Raw genomic sequence first — 21,474 nt, forward strand, 5'->3', positions numbered from 1 at the left:
TAGGTATAGTTACTCACGTATAGGTATAAGTTTAACACGATTAAGCCTTATATATTATTTGAATTTTAGCGCTTTTTCGGTGCGTTTTGTTACCAATTCACATGTGCTACTTTCGATTCAAATTAAAAGTAGATATGTATAAAATCATTAAGAAATTTCTGTCGCGTAGTGTAAACACATCGGCAAAACAAGGATGTGCGGTTTCTGCAGGATTTACAAAATTACAAACCTCATCCGTTCACATTTCTTCCGTATAAACGGACGTGATCGTTCAACGCGTATAACGTGTAAATTGCGGTTTCTTAGCCGATGGTGTTGGTAGCAGAATTTTTAGTTTTCCTTCTCGAAATCTCATATTTACAATCGTTGAAAGGTAGTGCGATTTCAACTCACATATTCACCCACGACGATATTATTTCAAATTTATACGCGATCCGTAAGAAGATAAAATGGAAGCGCGCTCCGCGTACAATTTCATAATATAATTTCAAGTGCCTTGACAGAAACGCTCTGTAGAAGGTGTAACATAATTCTCAATTGTGTCTAATTACGACGACGCTGCGTACACCTTTAATATCTGTATACAGCGTATAAAAGTAATAAGGGATACGTCGGACACATCGACGTATTTATTTTATACCTACGCCTCCGTACCTCGTGAGTTTCAAACGCGCGTCAAGCGGCTAATCGTAAAGTCTATAATGCGGCAGCTTATCGCCACTCCACAGGCTGTACAGCGGCCATCGCAATTCTTCGATCGCTATCCCTTTTTTTTTTTTCATATCATTTCATTATTTATTTATTTCCTTTTTTTATGCAGCTTCACTCGTAACTTCAACCCAGTTCGTACGTAACGTAACTACTCGTCAGTTCGACCGTGGATTTCCTCCTTAATCGACGGTATAGAAGCAAACGCCGAATTACATAAGTCACGTGATATATTAGGGGTGGTAAATTGATCGCGAATACTCTGACGTTGTTTTATTTTGTGCAATCGGTCATTACGTCGAATCGTCTAATTAATCCTATCGTCACAACCGATCGAGACTTCTTCGGATTTATTGAACATGTACATCTACGAAGAAAGACTGAGAGGTATTCTTTAAAATAATTTACCGCACATCGGTATAGATTTATGCATTTCATACGTGCAACTCAGGGTGGGTGTTTTCGTTTGAAATTTTTTTTCTGCTAATTATTCGTTTTTTTTTTTGTTTTTTTTTGTTTTGTTTTTGTTTCTTTCGTTTTACCTACGGGAGGTTTGCGTGCAGACCTTCTCTTTATTCGAAATCGTGCGGCGATCGCTATCGAAGGTCGGTGTGTTCAGATATACACATAGGTATACACTCGTGCATATGTTCTCTATACGTGTGTGTATATGGGAAAACAGCGAAGGTTTGTGACATAAATTATATACCTATATATACAACATTTCGATTCTCCAACCGCGCGTAATCTCTTCCTCTTCCTTTCTCTGTCTCTACTCTACATCCATGCTTTGGTATTCAACGATAAATCATTACGTGGGAATTATTCAATAATAATTCTTACGGCCACGGGACGCAATCGATAATCTACATCATCGTCATATCTTTCGTTATCATTATCATTATCATTATTAATACGTGCCTATTTACTTCCGACTATCGCTACTCTACTGTATATATACCGCTACGAATAGAGACTACTAACGGGAATTGCTTTGATTTGGTTCGAATTTGAAAAAAAAAAAAATAGAAAAAAAATTGGAAATTAAAAAAACAAGACGAACACCTTATCGTCGGTTGGGGGCGACGCGAAAGCGACTTATACTTGAGATTAGTGAGATGAGAGATAAAATATATAAATTCGTAATTTCATGCAATCGTTATAGTTACATAGATATATATATATATGTATGTATGTTACTCGGCTGCCCCATTTTGATCGAACGATTTTGATCGTAGATGCAGCCAATCGAAAAAATGCGGCCGTACACGGTATATGTGCATGATGCTAAAATCATTTTTCGGTTACACGTTTTTTTTTTTTAGCTCACACTGCGGAACGGAAACTACGTATGTAATCTATAATCCAAATAATATAATAGATCACGTGAAATATTGACCATCTGTTACTTGCTGTTTGTCGGTTTGAAGCGGAACATCCTTCAGAAATAATACGTACGAGGTGTACACACATATTGTGCGCGCTTACGGGCATGTATAATTTGAAGAAAATTTTTACATGCGCTACTTACAGCGTAGAAATTGTCAAAAACTCGTCTCTGTGAAAACCGTATCGCAAAACAAAAAAAAAAAAAAACGCCATTTTCGACCGTTGCTGCTGTTTTAACACACCGCGAAATTTGTTCAGCATTTGCATATAAAATACACGTTCGACTAATTAAACTCCTTTTTCTCTTTCCTTTTTTTTTTTTTTATTGTGTTAAAATACAGAAAATTGAGTATATCGGTAACTGTATACACGTTTAAATGATACATGAAACTTGCAACGCTACTTTCCGATCTACAGAATGACCTTGTCCGGATACCTGTGGCGGCACTGCTGCTGCTGCTGCTGCTGCTGCTCCGCAAGACGCAAAGACTGAGCCCATGGCCCAGACATCTCTTATAACCCGTTTCGATGGAATAGGGATATAATCGCACTGTATAGGTATAGGTGGTTTTACGGATGCGGAAAACCATTTACTCTACACGAATTAGATGGAATCGTTGAGTCATTTTCTTGTGAACTAAATCACAATAATTCATCGTCAGATACTGAGGCAATATATGCGCCTACATGTTGAGCTCACCACACCCGATCGTCTCGTTCAATAAAATTCGTGATAAAATTGATGATTTTCGATTTTCGAAAATTCTGAATCGCGTCGATCGTTGACGCGCATCGCGCGACGCTGCGCTAATTATTTGAATCTAATCTAGCCGAATTCAAACGTCGAGATACAATTACAGATCGTTGCGATGAGGTTTTCAGTGGCTAAGGAAAAAGAACAACAAAATGCTCCGCAGACAAAGAGCGCGGTGTCATCGTCGTCGTTTTCCGAGAATCCCGAGGAAAGGATAACGAGCGAGAGAAATTAATCTGACGAAAAATGATAAGCGGCGTACAAGTAATTCGCAACGTGGAGAAATAAAAAATAAATAAACGAATCGACGAAACATTCGTGAGGCTGCTGAGTTTCACTCGGTCTTGGGATACCGAAACGCCCCACGGCAATGCACGTTGACTTCGTGAACGGAAAACGCGATTCCGTCGCTCTGCAGACGTGAAAATTTAATCGTCCGCCACCTTTTGTCTATCCTAAAACGATCGACGACGATATCAATTTTATACATCTACAGCGATAGAAGCTACGCGAGTGGCGCGGGCGTGCGACCGTTCGGTTTATTGCGAGACGGGCCAACGTCGTCGTCGTCGTCGTCGTCGTCGTCGTCGAGTCGGTTGTCGTCACTGATTCAGTCTGCAGAGTTTGTTTGATTCACTCAGTCGTGCGGAGTCCGCCAAAGAGGCAGGAGCCGAATTGCGCTTGTTGGTGAATTAATTAAGATTGTTCAAATTTCTAGATCGTTATAATAAATGTACAACAGTGCGGCGATTGTTCGTATCGTTAGATATCTACCAAAATATCATCATCCTCGTCCATTTTCACGTATACAACATACGTATATGTGATGAATTTATGGAAAATGATAAATTGATGTATAGTATGAACGGTAGTCTTCGTAGTAAAACAAGAAAGTTCTCACGCGCGATTGCATCTTTCGCGATTGCTGTGACGCGATCGTAATTCGTCGATCGGGTCGAAGTTCACCTGTAGCAGTGAGAAGTTCGAGTTGGAAAGTTATCAGAGAAATTCATTCAAACTGTCAGACCCGGCCGCTACATTCAGCCCAGGTAAATATATGTATACCTTACGGTACACGATATGGATGTGTAACGATGAAAGTTTAAAAGTACATTTTCCAAATTCGACAACGAAGTCCACCCAGTGTTCCCAATGAAACGATGATTCGCAGCAAATTGAACTTGGACGGTAAAACCAGCGACAGAATTTATTGATCCGACGTTGATAATGTTCGATTTTAATTCAACGATTGATTCATGCTGCTGATACAGTTTGTTGTAATTATTTAGATTTTTCGATAAACTAGTAATGGACCGGCCAGGTCCCTGCTGTGTAAGAGAATCAGCTATACGCTAATAATAGTCATGGCGATACTCGTATTAACGATCAACGATTTTCAATTAGACAGACGACAGTTTCTAGCACCTCTTTTTTTTTTCATTCTCTCTTCTGGTTCGTTTGTTCGCATCTTCATTATTCAGGTCGCATCTGCGTACCGGCTTTTGACGATTTAGGATCATACGAAGATTCTTTTTTTCTTTGATGCCTATCGAAAAATTTTATCCATCGATACGATAATTCTTGAATTAAAAGACACTCGAACTTGTAAATAGGTAACGGGAAAAAATTAGTCTATGTCCCGTAACACGATTACCAGTTATTCGTCATTTGTTTATTATGTTTCGATTGCTCATTAAAAATATGCACCTCCGGCGGAGAGGGGGATTTTATGGCGATCATTTAATTGTTATGCGACCCGCCCCCTTGCCACATATAAACATCCGTACTTCACATGTAGTATCCTATATCCTGCTTATCCACATGAATCACTGTTGCAAAAAAGCAAAAAGTGGTCAAACTTATTTTTCGTCTTTTTTAATCTGACAAATCTTATCAAAGATCTTCTCAACTTTTAGTTTATCCCACGTGTGTTTTTTAATTTTTTTGTTTTGATACCTATAATACGTGTCGATGAAGTCCGACTATATTTTGCTGCAATTGGGAAATAGTGAATGGCTTTTCGCTTGATCGCCGCGGATCAACCGCGCGACTGAAGGAAAAAATAAACTAGGTGAGAAAAAGAGAAAGAGTGAGAGAGAATCGTCATCCGTTGCAACCACTGTGAATGGTTCTTCGGGCCGCATGGTACCCCTCCTGCTCCTTCTTCGGCGGTTTGACATTGTTCAACTCTCTTGTACTGGAGACTGATAGGGTTATTTTCTGGCAAAACTTTATTGAATATTTTTGCCTTGTATACGTTACACTGGATGTAGAGGTTTTTACGGAGGACCAAATCGTGGCGGTCCACGGGTTAAAGGAATTGCGAAACTATTAAGCCAAAAAAAGAAGAAGAGACAAAAAAAAATGACCAAAACACATCGGAATGACATAAAATACGATACTTACCATTAGTCAGGTTTTAAAAAATTCCCGCTTTTTTTCTAACTTTGATTAGCCTGCACTAATCGAAGGAAATCTAATCCCGAAGCCAGTGATACTTTGAGATTTCGATCGCGCTTGCACGCTCGTTACGAAAATTTTAATCACCGTATTATGTTTGCATCAATTTTTTCGTATTTTTTTTCTCTCCTAGTTTTTCTATCGATTTCAAATGGGTATACACTTGTGTCGAATACGTGTAACTCGCCAACACATGCTAATTAATTTACCGATGAAGAAATTCAAGAATTGATTTAAGATTCAAGGGGGGAGCAATATAATTAGACGCTCGAAAATTATTTTTTGTGAATTTTGTCAAAAGTGATAAACTAATTGCGAAGTATCAATATTATTTTATTACATCTTTGATGTGGGAAATTTTTTTTTTTTTTACCTCCAAAAACAAAATGGCCGCGTTCTACAGTGTGTCGTAATATATTGTTCGAGCGTCATGAAAAACTGCGCTACAGCTGTGTCATCTTTTCTATACAGATCTGAAACGAAATGAATCATTTTTTGTCGTTTACTGACATGTCAAAGGAAAGGCTAAACCTGTAAAATTATTTAAAAAAAGTACATAATTAAAAAATTGAGTGAGCTTTTTAATCAAAGTAGCTCATTTTTTACCATTTTTTAGACAATTTTGACCCCAAACAATACTCTTTCAGCCAAATCGATCAATAACTTCTTGAGCTAAAGCTGCAGCAGTTTTTGAGAATGTAGTTTCGAGATAATATTGCGTTTGAAGTTTCAATACCGTAGAACTATTGATATTATTTTGAAGAACAGGATACGATAACTCCGAAAATATTTGATATTTCGAGTCGTTCTTTTCACAGTTGAAAGAATTAACAGTTACAAAAGAAAAAAGAAGAGAACAATTTATGAATAAAATAAAATAAATTTTTAACAAACACCTTGCGGTATACCTATATAACGTACACGTTTAGTTTGTCGAGAAAAATCGAAAGCAGGTCATATGTTAATTGAAATTTTTCAAACGTCCTACTTTAAAATGAAAAAAAAATAAATAAATGAGATAAATTTAAATGTAAAAAACGAAAGACAAAAAGAAACGAAAAAACGACCACCGCTGCATCCGTATTTATCCGTGTAACGAAAGTACGAGTGAGTTAGTTGCATTTGATTTGCCAACAGGTATTTGTGCGGTACAAACATGAGGCAATTCGATCGTATTGGAAGTATATTATAACGTTATTTTAAATTATCAATGCGTGCAACCGGTGCGCGGAGGTGGATAATCGTGAAGACTTGAATAATATGTATAATTTCTCGACGATTAAATTACTATACAAGGATATATTTTACATGATCATGATAATGACGACGACGACGATGATGAACCCATTTCACAAACGCCCTATGAAAAACTGCGTAGTAGTATGTAACGTATGTGCACGTATACGCACATGCAAGTGTATAAAATTTAGGAGCTGCACACGATCGAAATAATCAACTTCAATGACAATGTGATATACCCATTACCTCGATCTAATACGCCATTCATTAATGCACAAAAGAAAATTATATTTATTCGCTCGTACATTGTACGTGTATATATGTATGTATTCATTAATTGCTCAACATATATTTTTATCAATCGTCAAACATATGCAAACATGCGAGTACAAGAATTTTTCGATTTATTAGTTAAAACCACCTGCGCGATTCTTATTATACCTTCAACAGCTGTTCAATCTTACTTAAGTACATCGTCGTATGGATACATAGATATGTACCATATTTTTTGCGGGTCGCCATCCCGATGAGAGGTCGTAATTCGGCCTCGTCTATAAAAATTGTATCTAGCTTTGACAAAATGAAGAAGAAAAAGAAGAAGAACAAGAACAAGATGAAGATGAAGTCAGTCTCGAGTAAACATTTTTCTTCTTCATTATTTCTTTTAATTTTATTGTCATACCATTGCGAAAAATAGACAAATCTCTGGGGTCTGTGTCGAGTGACTAGCGAACGAAATTATTGTATGCATACACTAGTCGCCCGTTGTGATCTGTAGAATATTTTTTCTCATTTTCGCTCAATTTTTGTTCATTTGATTTTTCTGTTTCTATTATTAAAACCGAACGACTCGACTGAGGATTGAGAAAACATTGAAAATTCACTTATCTTCTCATTCTTCAGACTCTACACTAAAAGAGTTGTTCACGTGCGTGTGTATGCATATAGGTATGAGTACAAGATATAATTGTAGCTATATTGCGCGGACCATTGAAACGAAATAATTTGTTATTCGTTAACTGCAGCGACGTTATAAGTATACTGTAGCGCATTTTGACGTTTCAACGGTTTTTTAATGTGTTGCGTCTGTGCTAGGTCTTGAAAAAATAGAGTACGCGATAAGAATGGCGGGAGAAGATTAAAAAAAAAAAAAAAAAAAAAAAAAAACACTGAAAACAAAATATTCAATCGTTGCACCGTATCATATTTTCACTCGATGCACACGCTATACCGCCATCATGCATCGCGATCAGCAGCAGCCCTTGTTACGTTGCGCAGAGAGGGAGAGAATTTATGGCGCCATTTTTATTTATTTTTTATTTCTTCCGACCGGAAACCCATAGAGAAATGTGTCACCGAATATAATTACCAATAAAATAACGTAGATAACCGAATTGGCGTTATCTGAAAATTTTTCATCACGGAAAAACGGAAGCGCATATATTTCAATGAGATTGTAAATTAAGTATTTTTTGTACGTCGTGTCAGTATAGAGTGTACGTGTACTTTCTGCGGTAACGTCGATCTCCAACTGCACACGATGTGATCGTCGTCGTTCTTGTTACCAGTAGGAAAAACAGGTTGAACTGAAAACTACCGTTTCGTTCGTTTCGTTCGCAGAAGAACCGGATCGCCCGTCCGTACATACCTTCTTAAATCTTCTCTGTTAACGAACAATTTCAAACTTCCTTCATTTAGACGAGTATATGATTTGGCTGTATTCGCATTTTCATTGTTTCGCAGCAATATACGTACACAGCGTATTCGATATCGTCAGCTGTTGCTTATTTGAGAGAAATGAGGAAGAAGGAGGATAAGGGGGAAAAAAGAGAATCATCGATGACAATAACAGTTGAGAAATGACGACGGCAATTTTATTTTAATTTATTTTCTCTCTTCGTTTTTTCTGTCTTTAGTTTAAAAATAAAAAAAAAAAAACCCATAATTTATTCATTCACATCCGCGTGCATTTTTGACAATAAAATTAATGTCTCTTGTCAAAAAAAGTGGCAATCAAACTAACATAATTTTAGACTAGAGAATCGATTTATACTTGTAAATATTTTCGAAGTATCGCCTTGCAGGTTTTTTGTTACTTTTTTTTTCTTAATGTCCTACGTTTTGATTGATAAAAAAAAGTACCGCGGTAGTAAGATCGGCAGTTTTCTTAAAGTATGATGTGAATCAATTAAAAAATAATGATATAATCTATATGAAATCTGATGACTTTTAAATATATGAGTCATGGTTGCATCTCTTCGCTTGGACCTTGACATTAAACTTCATCTCGGTTTCCAGTTTTCAAAGAATAATATCAATAAATAGAAAAGTATAGATAATCGGATGAAAAATTAAATAAATTTATGATAGAGGGAGGGAATAGAATGCTCGTCGTTCGTGAATTTTCCTTTTGTTTTTCTTCGCTCCTTTTTATCTTCTGTTTTAATTGAAAGGTCTGATGATTTAAATGACGACTGATGGTGCTCGCATATAACATTCATTCTCATTTCAATTACTCTTCGATCATACGACCGACCGCATCAGAATTAAATTGATCAAGTTGTAGATATACGTTGGCTATATCAACTAATTGATACGTGTATGTATGTGTGCGAGATAAGTTCTGTCTGTGTATTGAAATATTGAATTTGGAAGTTTTTGTAATTAAGATAGATGGGTATCTCTGTGCTTTCTTCATAATTTCGATATGAAATTTGCTCATCGGCATTCAATATTTGAAGGTTATACCCTGCTGCTGCTGCTGCAGTGCAGGTATTGCGAATTTATAATTACTCCACTCGAATGTGTGCAACTTATGGTATGTATAGATATACTATGTAGTTTATAGGGTTATATATACAACGTTACGACATATGTCTAGATATACCTATGTGATGATGAATGCGGCGCCTAAATATCATGTATACGTGCACATGCGAGGAGGTGTATACATACACATACACGCGTGAAAAAGTTGAGCAATACAGGCATACGTATACACCTATATAATAACGCGGGTGATTGACCAATTGCAAATAATTTATTTCGTGATGTCAAACTTTGACAATACGTATTTACTTACGTACATACTCATATTACGTACAATATTATGTATATCTACAAATAGATGAAAACAAAAAAAAAAAGAAACAACGATTCACAACCCGATGTTCGATGTTCCTACGGTGTGAATGATCGTCGGTTTACAAAATCCGCGCGACGAGGTCCTTCATCTTCGCGTTGCGCGAACGAAGCGCGCTGGGCGTTTTTTTGTTTTCGTTTATTTATTTTTTTTTTGTTGGCAAAACGACGCCTAGGTCCGGTAATGATCCATAATTTAAAGTTCAAGGGAAAAAATCATCCGCAACGAAAGATCTATGCGATACACGTACGATGATACGATCCGTTTATCGTACCAATATCTTATATTTTCCATCCCTCGCGAAATCGTCGCCTATTTCATGCCGAAGACGTTGACAGGGGGAAAAAAAATTGTGCATCCAGCTGAAAAAGCACGAGATATAGACACGACCTTTGAAAGTTTGCGTACATGATTACAGGTGCGCAGATGTTATAACGACGATCATTGAAAATTCGAAGCATTCCGACGAAAGTCTACGACAAATAAAGTAATTTTACAATAATTATTAAACAAGGTGCGAATTCAACCTTGCAAATTATTATCCAAGTATAACCCCGTACGTATACGTACACATCTGTTGACGCCGTTGCAGGCGCGTTAAAGGTTATTGGCAGTCGTAGCTTGTACGGAGTTTGCAAGGTCAGATTACCACCTTGTTTGAAGATAGGTAGGGAATCGTGGAATGACTTTATTTATTAGATTTCCTCGCTGTTTTGCAAAATTTCAATGACTGTATTAATTTTACATCGCAATTAATCATTAGCTTCATGCAAACCTTGCAAGGTTGAATATCTTCTGCTTCGTGAGCTAGATACAAAATCTTCGTTCGTTCTATATCACAATTCACACTCATGTGCTTTTTATTCGCCTTGATGTTTGCAACGATTCTAATTGGCGATGAAAAACTTATCGCAATCTTTATCTCCGACATTTTCATCGATTTTTGGAAGCTTACCCTTTACCTGATTTATCTATGTATCTGTACATACCTACGTATGAATGTTTTATCATCGATTCGAATCGACGTGATTCAAGGCCCCCGGTCATCGCACGATTAGAACCATGTGTAACGGCAACTAATTGTAAAATCTTTCATCGTCATCGCTGATTTATTTTATTTATTTGAATTTTTTTTCTTCTTTTTTTCTTTAAATTTTATTTTAGATTTTTTTCCTACACGATCGTATACCGGTGGGTATACGCGACCGTGAAATTTTTTTTACGATCAAATTAAATTTCTTCTGACTAAAATCTAGCGCAAAATTAATGAATTTTTTTCCGCTCATCTGTACCCTATAATCGTCGAATCAACCCAGATATTATACATAATTATATTCGGCTCGAGAAAAACATAATGTGACGATAATTTTTTTTTTTTGACTTTAGTTTTTTGTATCGCAGTGTGTACTTCTTCCTACGCACAGTAGTTCAAAACTATACAGCGCACATGTGTGTATATTATACGTATATGTAACGTAACGTACATTCGCAGATCATTCTTAACAATAAAAAGCCGTACATTATACATAAATGAATAATAAATTTAACCTTGGTTAAATTATTATTGTTAAGCAATAATCAAGCGTATACTATATGGATACGTACAACCATCATCATCATCGAATTATACCGTATTTTATATTCCTCTATTGAGGGTCTGTTACATCTATACACCTATTTATATAGTTCGTTTTAACACTTGTCTACGTATACGCGATGGACGACGACGTATATTTATATGCCGCATTCAATTAGTAAATGAATCTTATTATAATTACGGTGTACGTATGTTTGCCGTGTTAATCATGAACTTAGGAATACTGTTATGCAGGTAGAATAATTTCTCATACATATGAACGCAACATATCTATATTGTAAATTATATAGAGGGATAATTTGAAGCACGCACTCGTCATCGTATCACCTCGTACTGCACGGATTAAAATTCGCTATATATAGCCGTATCGAGTATAGATGTAGAAATATATGTGATAACGGAATATGACAACAAAAAAAAAAAAAAACGTAGAAGAAAAAGCTTAACAACGGTGCTCAATTTTACGAGCACGTTGTACCTGTACATCATGCATTTCATTTTTCATTTTCTCCGGCCTTTTTTTCTTCTCACGTACAAACTGACGGACTATTTTCTCAACGCTCGCTATTCGACGGTCTTCGAAGATATAACGACAATACGATCGATTGTCGGATCAAAGAGGCTAGCGAAGCAAGACTCGCTTTTCTTATGCCGATTAAAACTCTCCAATGTTTCCCAACACGTCGTCGCCGTCGTCGTCGTCGTCGTCGTCGTTGGGAGAAACTTGGCACAGAGTTCTGCAGCTCTCCTTACCGTTGCTACTGCTACTGCTGCTGTGTGGTATGCATGTATACATAAATATTTATAGTAACCATAATGAAATACTAAAGAGAAACAACATTCTACGACCTATTAAAACCTTCGCGTTGGCCTATATAGGAGACGTAATGAGAATCCTATCACTCTTCGATGCCGGGTTATTCGTATACGTAAATCAATTATTATATTTCTCGCAAACGAAATTATTTTCCACATCGCGACCCGGTTGCGGCGTATGAGAGCTGGGACTCCATTTTTTCGCGGACACCCTGTGCACAAATATAGCCCCGTGGTATTCATTGTCATTATTATTATAACTGTAACAGATTGCTAACAATGAGTCAATAATAATTAATCCGTGGGTTAAGTGCTAACTACATTGAATTTGCAGATGATGATGATGCTGCTGTAATGTTCACGGTGGTCCGTTTTAAACGTTTCGATTCGCTGTGCCTTTAGGCATTGTACCGTTTTTTGAATAAGGATATACGCGTAAATTGAAGGGCGAATAGTTTTGGTTCGTAAAATTTTATAAATTCAGAAAAATTTTACGTACGAAATTTTTAATCGACACCTATTTCTCAGCTTCGCAGCGATCCGCGAGATTACGATCCGATTGAAAATGGGACAACTCTATGCGGCAAATTTAATAACGGAACAGATGATTTTAAGAAATTGTGAATCATATCCCGTACGTACGGTATCCTAATGAATCACATCGGGATATTTTATGTGCATGTAAAAATTGTCATGCCGGAGAAATGTCGTTGTACATACGATATGTACAACACGTACATGTAACGTGCAACATTCGTTTTTTATACATACATATACATATGTAGGTGCATTGTAAAATATTATCTTAGATTCGTAAATAGATTTCTGAAACTACATTACGAAGAAATAGAAATTGAAAAAATAAAAAAAAAGGAAAGAAATGAAGAAAAAAAAAATTGATATAGTCGAATCAGCGATTGCTCGGTTAAACTAGTTTCAATTGATGAATACCACTTTATCTTTTAATAACCGGTTATATATGGTCATAAATTATAAGACACCGTTAAATTGTTGAGCGTCAATTCTGCGGATCACTCAACTTTTCCTTTCTACATATAAAATCGACGGCGACGGCGACGCCGACGACGCCGCCGACGCCTCGAACCGTCAAACTTCGAACAGCTGATCTTGACAGCTATTCTCGTATCACTTGTATTTATCTCGGTATTTGGATTATAATATATTTACGTACAGTCGACTTATTTTTATCCTCATTTGCTCTCTTTTTTTCTCCATGTTCTTTATTATCATCGCTGTCTGCGCGCACGTTATAATGTGATACGTACGTACACGTATATAGGTATATATAATTTCATTTATATAATTCTGTATACTATATCTCGCGTATACATAGCTATGCAAATCATACGTCTTCTCGTATAATACGGTTCGGTCCAAGTTTCATTCAGTGATATATTTTATGTTAATGCCCTCGGTACGTAAAAAAGGGTAATGAGTAGTAAAAAAATTTCTCGTTGATCGTTTTCAGACTCATTAAGTTATCTCTAAAACATTTGACGTACCTAAAATTCACAAAAATTTTTCGCTATTTAAATTGACGAACATTTTTTTACATACCTATTACACGGTATGTGTTATTCGCGCTATTTATCCTCACACTATACTTACCTATATGTATCGTGTTTATAGTTACAGCTTTAAATTAGCTAGCTTGAAAAACCTTCTCTTATCGTAAGCTCGCGCTCCGTTTCACCGCCGCGAAGTGTATCTTTGTATCAGCCCTCTGATAACGAGTTCTTACGTGCCTGCGAAGCAAAATGAAGAAAGGGAAATTAAGTTTTTCGTATTTAATTAAAATTTTCATCGTGAGACTTTGATTGAAATATAACACTTGACTACTACGTACACAGATGACGTTTTGAACGATAAGTATATATGTATAGAGGGTATGGTACATGTTACTCATGTATGTATGTGCATCGCACATGTACGTACGATAGGTGTGTATACGGAATGTTACATACCTATAACACAGAATATCTATAAACTTCATCGTTTGACGTCCGACGAATTGCCATAGAAACCGACTCGGGTATACAAACAGCACAGGGTATATATATATATATATATATATATATATATGCATGTAATGTAAAAAATGTATGTGCATATATTCGCAAATATCGACATTTTTAATACCACATGTGAACACATGGGTGCACCGGTATTATCTTACGAATATAGCGTGTGTTGTACGTCGTTTATTTGTGCGTACCCATGTCGTAGACGTAAATCATCGTAAGTTGCGGATGACGATAACGAGCTTATGTATGTATAGAGGTATACAGATATACCACCTACCGGTACGCACGTATCAACAGTTTTGTGTAAAAATAAATAGGTAATATACGAAGAAAACAGAAAATTGTCGCAATTTTTTAAACTCGCTCTCATTTATAAACATAATATGTTTTTGCATATACCCATGCATATCTGTATGCATTCGAAAAACTTCCTCGCGTAGTGTTTCTTTTTTTTTTTTTTTTCAATTACGTTACTATATAGGGACGTAAATAGCCACATATCTCATTCCCGTTTCATCTTTTTATCGCACCGTTTGAATATGTACGAGAGAAAAAGTATAATGTAGAGACGCACACATGTATGTATGATTTTTTTTTTTTTTATTTTATTCTTTAATCACCAGATGCACATAATTAATTATTCTTCGTTGCGTGCATGCATTGTCTGATTTTTTAGATAGAAATTATTTACAATCGTGAGTGAAAAAATGAAAAAAAAAAATAAATCAATCAATAAACGAATGACTTGATTAAAACGTCAGTCTCAATTGTACAAGATTTCTAACGGGATAAAAAAAAAAAAGGTATAGGTATTTATTCGTTACTCGTTGATCTCCCCCCATTTAGTTGGATTTTTTGCTCGTAAATGTTTGAATTTTTAATGATAGATATAAATATTACCGTGTTATCGACCCCTTATCGGATCTTATAAAGATGTAATCTTAACGTACGTGAGATGGGTGTAGAATCTATCTCGTAATAGCTAGACTGAAATCTTATCTCAGAATGTGGGATGAACGTGCCTTCTTTTGTTCCAACGTTTTTTTTATTGTAAATTCATATCTACGACTTATACCATAGTTTCTCTCGCGATATAACGAATTTATTTGTAGAATCAAACATTTTTTCCTACTCTTTTTTATGCGACCGTGAAACATACATGCGGAAGAATATTAGGTATAGACTTGTAGTACAGTTTTTTCAAAGGAAAAGAAGAAAAAGAAATGAATTCGAAACACGACATAGAAATAATTCGCGAGAATCGTTATTCTTATCCTGTTTTTTTTTTTTTTTTTTTTTATCAATTTTACAAAATTATGACCTTTCTACTCGTCGTATACGGTGTAGACTGTAGAAGAAGGCGTGGCACTTCGGTAAAGACCACTGCAGTATAAGGAGTATGCTGTGGTAAAGACCTAGACTAGCATTATATATTTATGTAGGTATATAGAGTATATAGATATACATATAAATATAAAACAATGGCGCTTCGATAATGAAAGTCGATGAACGAAAGTGGGCCAAACATCGCGACGACGGAATTATACATACGCGTTGCATGCTTGAATAAAACGACCGACATATAGATGCAAAATTTGTAACGGGGATACCACGAGATTCACATACGTGAGAAACATGTGCATCCAAACATATACGGGGTGGTTATAAAGTAACTACCATATTCGGTACCTTTTCATTGACTCACAGATCTCTTTTTGCTTCAAAATTGTTGGTATCGAATACATGTCATTTCCATAATTCCGAATCTGTTTGATTTTTTTTTGTTTTCCATCGAAACGTGGTTTATTTTTCGACACCTTTTTTGTTACCACCTTTTTTATTTCTTTTTTTTGTTGTAACGCAAAAAATAAATTGATAAATGAACAAAGAAGACAGACGGCAAAACAGGGAGAAACTAGAAGAAAACAGATAAAAGCATGAACAAATTCCGTTCTCTTTTTCGTAAAGTTTGTCGAACTTTTTCACAATACTATTCTAAAAAATTTTCACATACATACGATCCTCAAATGTCCTCAAAATTTAGGGGGTCCTTGAAAATTTCAATAAATTAACACGTAATATTATACTAATTGTAAATCACACGCATAAAATATATGCACACATATTATACGTATGTACACGATAAATAAGAGTATGTATTGAAACTATACGGATAAGTACACACGCGAGTATCAAATATGTATAACAGTATGTAACAGATGTAAATGCGAATATTTGCGCAGGTATCTTTTAGGCACGTATGTACCTATGTGTGATGTACGTAGAGAGTACGTACTGATTGTTAGTAGGATGGTGAAATTTTGATATAAATACATCGTATGTAACGATTAATTTTAGGTTCGGAGTATAGGTAAACGCTTCGTTAACGAGTAAACTCAAATGCGATATGAATAATAATTTATTATCGTCCGTTAAATTAATATCGCGATTATTGAACCCTTCTACTCACACATTACGGGTGTATGAAAACTAAACCTGTTGCGGGTAGATATTTTCTTACCTTGGAATACACGCCGCTGCAACGAGGGTATTAGGATCGTAGAAAAGCGGGAAATTAAAAGTATAAAAAATGTAACCGTCGTTTGACCACGTCATATCAGTGAAGTACATAATGTTCAATGCACCGCGGCAGCGAGATGTTTTCCTGGCATTCACGTGCGTCCAATGAACCTGCACTGAAGTATACTTGAGGGTATCGTTTGTTTCGTTCAAGGAAGATAAATAAATAATACGAGGTGCTCTATGTGCACATAAATATGCATATAGTATGTATTACTTATGTGCACAATCATATACGTCGTGGGGTATAACTTCGAGAGTTGTAACAATGGATTTCTTTTTCGCGGGTACTCCCCTTCTTTTTTTCTTCAGACTCAAACGTGCACGGTATGGAGGTCGCAAATTATCGTACATCCGATATACACGTAAAGGTATTTAATAAAGTTACGCGGGTTTGGTATGTACAGCGTTAGTGTAAATATGCCCTCTTGAAAACGACGGTAAAAATACAGAATATAGGATTTATATTTAATCAAACATATACATATATGCGTTTAGCAGTTATCACAAATAATCCAATCTCACATGCGATGTGCTGCATGACCAAAGATATTCAATGATGTGCGTAATGTGTATAATTATAACTATTTTTTCATATGAGAAATTCGACTTCCCGGAAATTTTTTCAAAACTACCGCTACATGATATCCATACCTCCAACGCTTGAACAGCTGATGTACAACTTAATGTTTGTCGAAAACTCTCCTAGTTCATTTACAATTTTCGTAATCATTCGGTTCGATTGCTGAACACTTATTTTTCTCTTTTATCGAGCGATATTTTTTTTTTTTTTTCAATCTTTCAGCTGCAGCACATCATTCGGATAAAAAATAAATCAATTTTAATTATACCGAGACGTCGCTCGATTCGCGAACCCGCGCGTATAGTGATTCTACGAAATTGAATTTTCTAAAAATATTCTCTAATTATGGTGTTCGAGGAATGTCGATGATGTCACATAAAATATTGAGCGTTCTTCCAAATTTACTTTTTGAGCGTATCGATAGGTGATACCCGCAGACGACGATTAAAGTCACGGCTAGAAATTATCTCGAATTTTCAGTCGAATCCTTCGTGCCTACACGCGAAAAGGCAGTGTGACGGATAACTAATGGCTGCAATGATCATTTTTCCCCCCCTATTGTTTCAGCCATGTCTCTGGAGGAATCCCGAAGGTCCCAGCGGCCCTACCGATATGGGATGGTTTTGCTTTGTGTCGGAGCTCTGATCAACTGGTTGGGATTGGCAGAGAATTACGTCGAGCCGGTGAGATATATTGGAGTGGCCTGCATCGTCGCCGGAGCTCTCCTTATATGCGCCGCAATGTGCTGTTGGCTTCACGCCCCACCAACTCAACCACATTCGGTATCATTAAGATCGAATCATCCTATAACTGCACAGGTAATTCACGTATGAGTCAAGTTGGATGACGGTCGTGATGATCTTATATGTATATATATATATGATGATAACAGGTAAAACGCAACTGCGCGGAAATGATTCCTATGGTGAAAAGTAAAGTAGGTAAAAGACAAACTCACAAAGGGAAACGGGAAGGAGATCGACGGAAGTAAAGGTCAAGGATCTAATCGCTAGATTTTTATCAAACCGACCTAGAATGTAAAATCTGACAGAGATTCAAGTTTGTACGTATGAATATGTATACATATTCACGTTTATGTCCTTCGATCGTGATTATCGCAGAGATGTCGATTCGCATCACCCGCAGCGAAACGAAATTTCCAAAATAGTTGCAAACGGTAGGGGAACGCTTCGAAGAAAAAGAAAAAGAAAATACGAGCCGCATCCTGTAACCTTTACTAAGCAATTTTTAGGCCGGAAATTCAACGGCTTCCGAATTACCTCGAGGGGTGGAAAGCGCGGAATAGACGGCTTATAGGGTAGGCGGAAAGAGTTGGAACATTCTAAAATCGATCCGGGTCAACCCCCTGTCTCCACGTGGAAGTATGCAACATAGGTTTGTTCGTATAAGAACGTTACAGGCATAGGGTAGCCGTTGCGATGGTTTTGTTGGAATAAAATCGGATGTAACACACCTTGGTGCGTCTATAGGTATGGCTATAACTGCGTGTCATCGTGTAGAGCAGAAATGCACGAGTAGTTTACTTGCGATATGCCAGTAGTTACACGGATACAAGTATACATAGGATTGAGATATGGAAGGTCGTTGACCAGGTGTATAGTGCCGCAGGTCGATCCGTGTGCATCTAGGACGAAAGGTATTATACCTATGGGAACATTAATAGTAGCGGGATTGTACGAGGATATTGTTACTATGGATAGAGTTCATAGATCCGTTCTTGTATCCTAACACCTATACCTACGCACATGCATATAGGTATGTACGATGTTCGGAGGTATTACATAACGAACGGTATACCTACAGGTGTATAACCGTGTACATACGCACGTATGTACACGTGGGGCGACGCGATCGTTGATGAGACTATTAGAAGGTAAAATTGCCAACGCGACCTTCCAACCCCGATGTGTTATAGATAGATCGATGATTGTAATAACAACTAATGGGAAGATTTCCAAAGTTTTTTTTCTTCTCCTCATTATTGATTTATTTTTACTCGTTCCAGATCGATGATCCAATTCACGTTATATCGATCGATGAACCTGCAGGTGGTTCCAGACAAAAACCACCAGATTACGAAGCGGTGGCGGACGCACCACCGAGTTATGATGATGCGATAAAATTGAATCCTGGACAATTCGTAGAGAGGGTAAGCGACGCCGGTATATCCGGTTCGGTGGGACGTTCCTCGAACGCAGGACTTTCGGTTTCGGAAATTGCACCCACGCCGCCCCCGCCTTACGCAAGGTAAGCATCATTTGTACTCCGTAGTATAAAGTACCTCGATTATAAAGTCGATATCAACAGGTTTTATTTAACGAGTCTTCAATTATTATTTCCTCTCATTGCTTATTCATTATTGTTTTCAGGTGAATAATGGGACGATAAAAATAAATGTGGCTGCTAACGAAAATAATCGAGGGACCAACAACGGGACCAATGCGCGGGACAACCGCTAGTGATCAACGCCATGATATATTTCTCCTTTTGTTTGAGGAGGGGTTGTAATCTTGGTATATAAATAACGGAGGTCGATGTGAAACTACTACTTGGATACTTGAGAAACCATCACTGTCGCGCGCACCACCAAAAATAAAAGAACCCTGTATATATGTGTGTGTGTATATAGTATACTTTGACTCACGTATAAATTTTACTCATATTGTGTTTGGTAAACGAGACTCTATACAAACAGTCATATTGTATACCTTTAACACGCGAGAAAGCATCACATGCTACACACCTAACGGAGTCGAGGTCTTGTTGGATTCCTATAAACATTTTGTATATAATTCCCGAGGCAATTAAGACTTAATGGGAGAGAAAGGAGGCAAAGAAGAAGGAGGTGAAGAAAAAAAAGGTGAAGAAGAAAAGGAATACGAGAAATATTAATTGTAAAATGAAGTTAACGAGATACACGAATGGCAGGGGGGAATCGAAGTGACCTCCAGCTTCGGGGGTCCTGCAGTGAGATCCGAAGAAAACAATGATGTGCTTATCGCGGTACCTGTATTGTGTATAAAGTTCATTCCTCGCTATGAATGATGTTTTTTTTCCTACTATTTTCTCTACCTCTGGATGACTTCTCTCACAAAATACACATCGGAACAGTTTCCACCCGCTTTACTTACCTGTATGCCATTATTGCTACTATAATAATTATTATTATTACTACTACTATTAAATCTCTATACATAAACACGTCCGATTCATTGTGATATTTAACTCTGTTGGATAGCATTAAGCTGCAAGCCGTATAAATGATCTTTGTAATATACAACTTCTTACATATGTATATGTATGTATGTACGTTGACTGGTCGTTGACAAATTTAAGATGACACTTTTTTTTTTCTTTTTTTTTTTTTATACAGCGATGCAAAATGATAAATAAGTAACATCTTGATATGCAAGCATTTAATTCGTCAGATTATTTCTTTGACATAATATCCTTTACCGAAAATCATTCTATCCTTCCTTTAGAAGCTAGGCAATTCGTTGACCTCAAAATCTGATTGTAATTTTGTTAATGTGAATGTCGCATTTCAAAACTACAAGTATTAAATTTTCTCTTTCAATCTCAAATGGTTTAGTTTGCAGAGAAATTTGATGTGGCAAGTTCAATGGATTTCACAAAGCGTGAACTCAATATGGAATATTTCAAATTACGAAGTTTCAAAATAATTAATGAGGATTTCAAGGGATTTTATCTGCAGATTTCACGTGGCATTACGTAATAAGGTCGTAACGAAATTTATCGGAATTCACGTGGATTATTACTGCTGGATATTCATGCGGCCACTGAACCACTGTATTTGTTTCAATTATAATTAGAAATTAATACGCTTACAATATTCTATCCGCGTCAATAAAATTTACACGGATGGAAGAAATAAGGGTGAATAGCTGTTCTTCCTCTTTCTCTGAGTCTTATACCTGAAAATTAAAAGTAAGTTTATAAGCATATGCAATCTCTGAGATCTCGCCTTGAATTTAATAGCTCGTATAGAACCAAGCCTAACTACGATAACTTTTACTCCGAATCCACGGCTTTGAAGATTTAAAGACTTTATTATACGATAATCATTGCAGCGACCTTTCGGTTCGTTACACGGCCAAAACGGGTCCGTAAGTGTCTAGC

At 36.6% G+C, this 21,474-nt stretch overlaps 1 protein-coding gene across 4 annotated transcripts; it reads left to right on the top strand.

Annotated features, from left to right (window-relative positions):
• The first annotated feature begins 845 nt into the window (after positions 1–845).
• On the top strand, positions 846–20,749 carry LOC105683459. 4 transcript variants are annotated; one of them, XM_012396060.3, is made up of 4 exons: positions 846–1,095; positions 17,881–18,131; positions 19,340–19,581; positions 19,704–20,749. In XM_012396060.3, exons 1-4 carry the CDS (start codon positions 1,068–1,070, stop codon positions 19,705–19,707), a joined length of 525 nt encoding a protein of 174 aa, XP_012251483.1. In that variant the 5' UTR covers positions 846–1,067; the 3' UTR covers positions 19,708–20,749. The 4 variants fall into 4 exon arrangements, with proteins under 4 accessions (XP_012251483.1, XP_048508941.1, XP_012251484.1 ...); XM_048652984.1 differs by lacking the exon at positions 846–1,095 and adding an exon at positions 1,280–1,395; XM_012396061.3 differs by lacking the exon at positions 846–1,095 and adding an exon at positions 3,447–3,900.
• Positions 20,750–21,474: the final 725 nt, after the last annotated feature.

The sequence above is a fragment of the Athalia rosae genome, chromosome 3 (genome assembly GCF_917208135.1).
Source record: "Athalia rosae chromosome 3, iyAthRosa1.1, whole genome shotgun sequence".
Taxonomy (NCBI): domain Eukaryota; kingdom Metazoa; phylum Arthropoda; class Insecta; order Hymenoptera; family Athaliidae; genus Athalia; species Athalia rosae.

Bases quoted from the DNA above. Each gene is read 5' to 3' on its own strand.
- LOC105683459 (XM_048652982.1), top strand. From the start codon at position 11,958: ATGTTTCCCAACACGTCGTCGCCGTCGTCGTCGTCGTCGTCGTCGTTG. The intron at 12,070-17,880 runs GTATGCATGTAT...CTATTGTTTCAG, and splicing joins ACTGCTACTGCTGCTGTGTG to CCATGTCTCTGGAGGAATCC. The intron at 18,132-19,339 runs GTAATTCACGTA...TACTCGTTCCAG, and splicing joins ATCATCCTATAACTGCACAG to ATCGATGATCCAATTCACGT.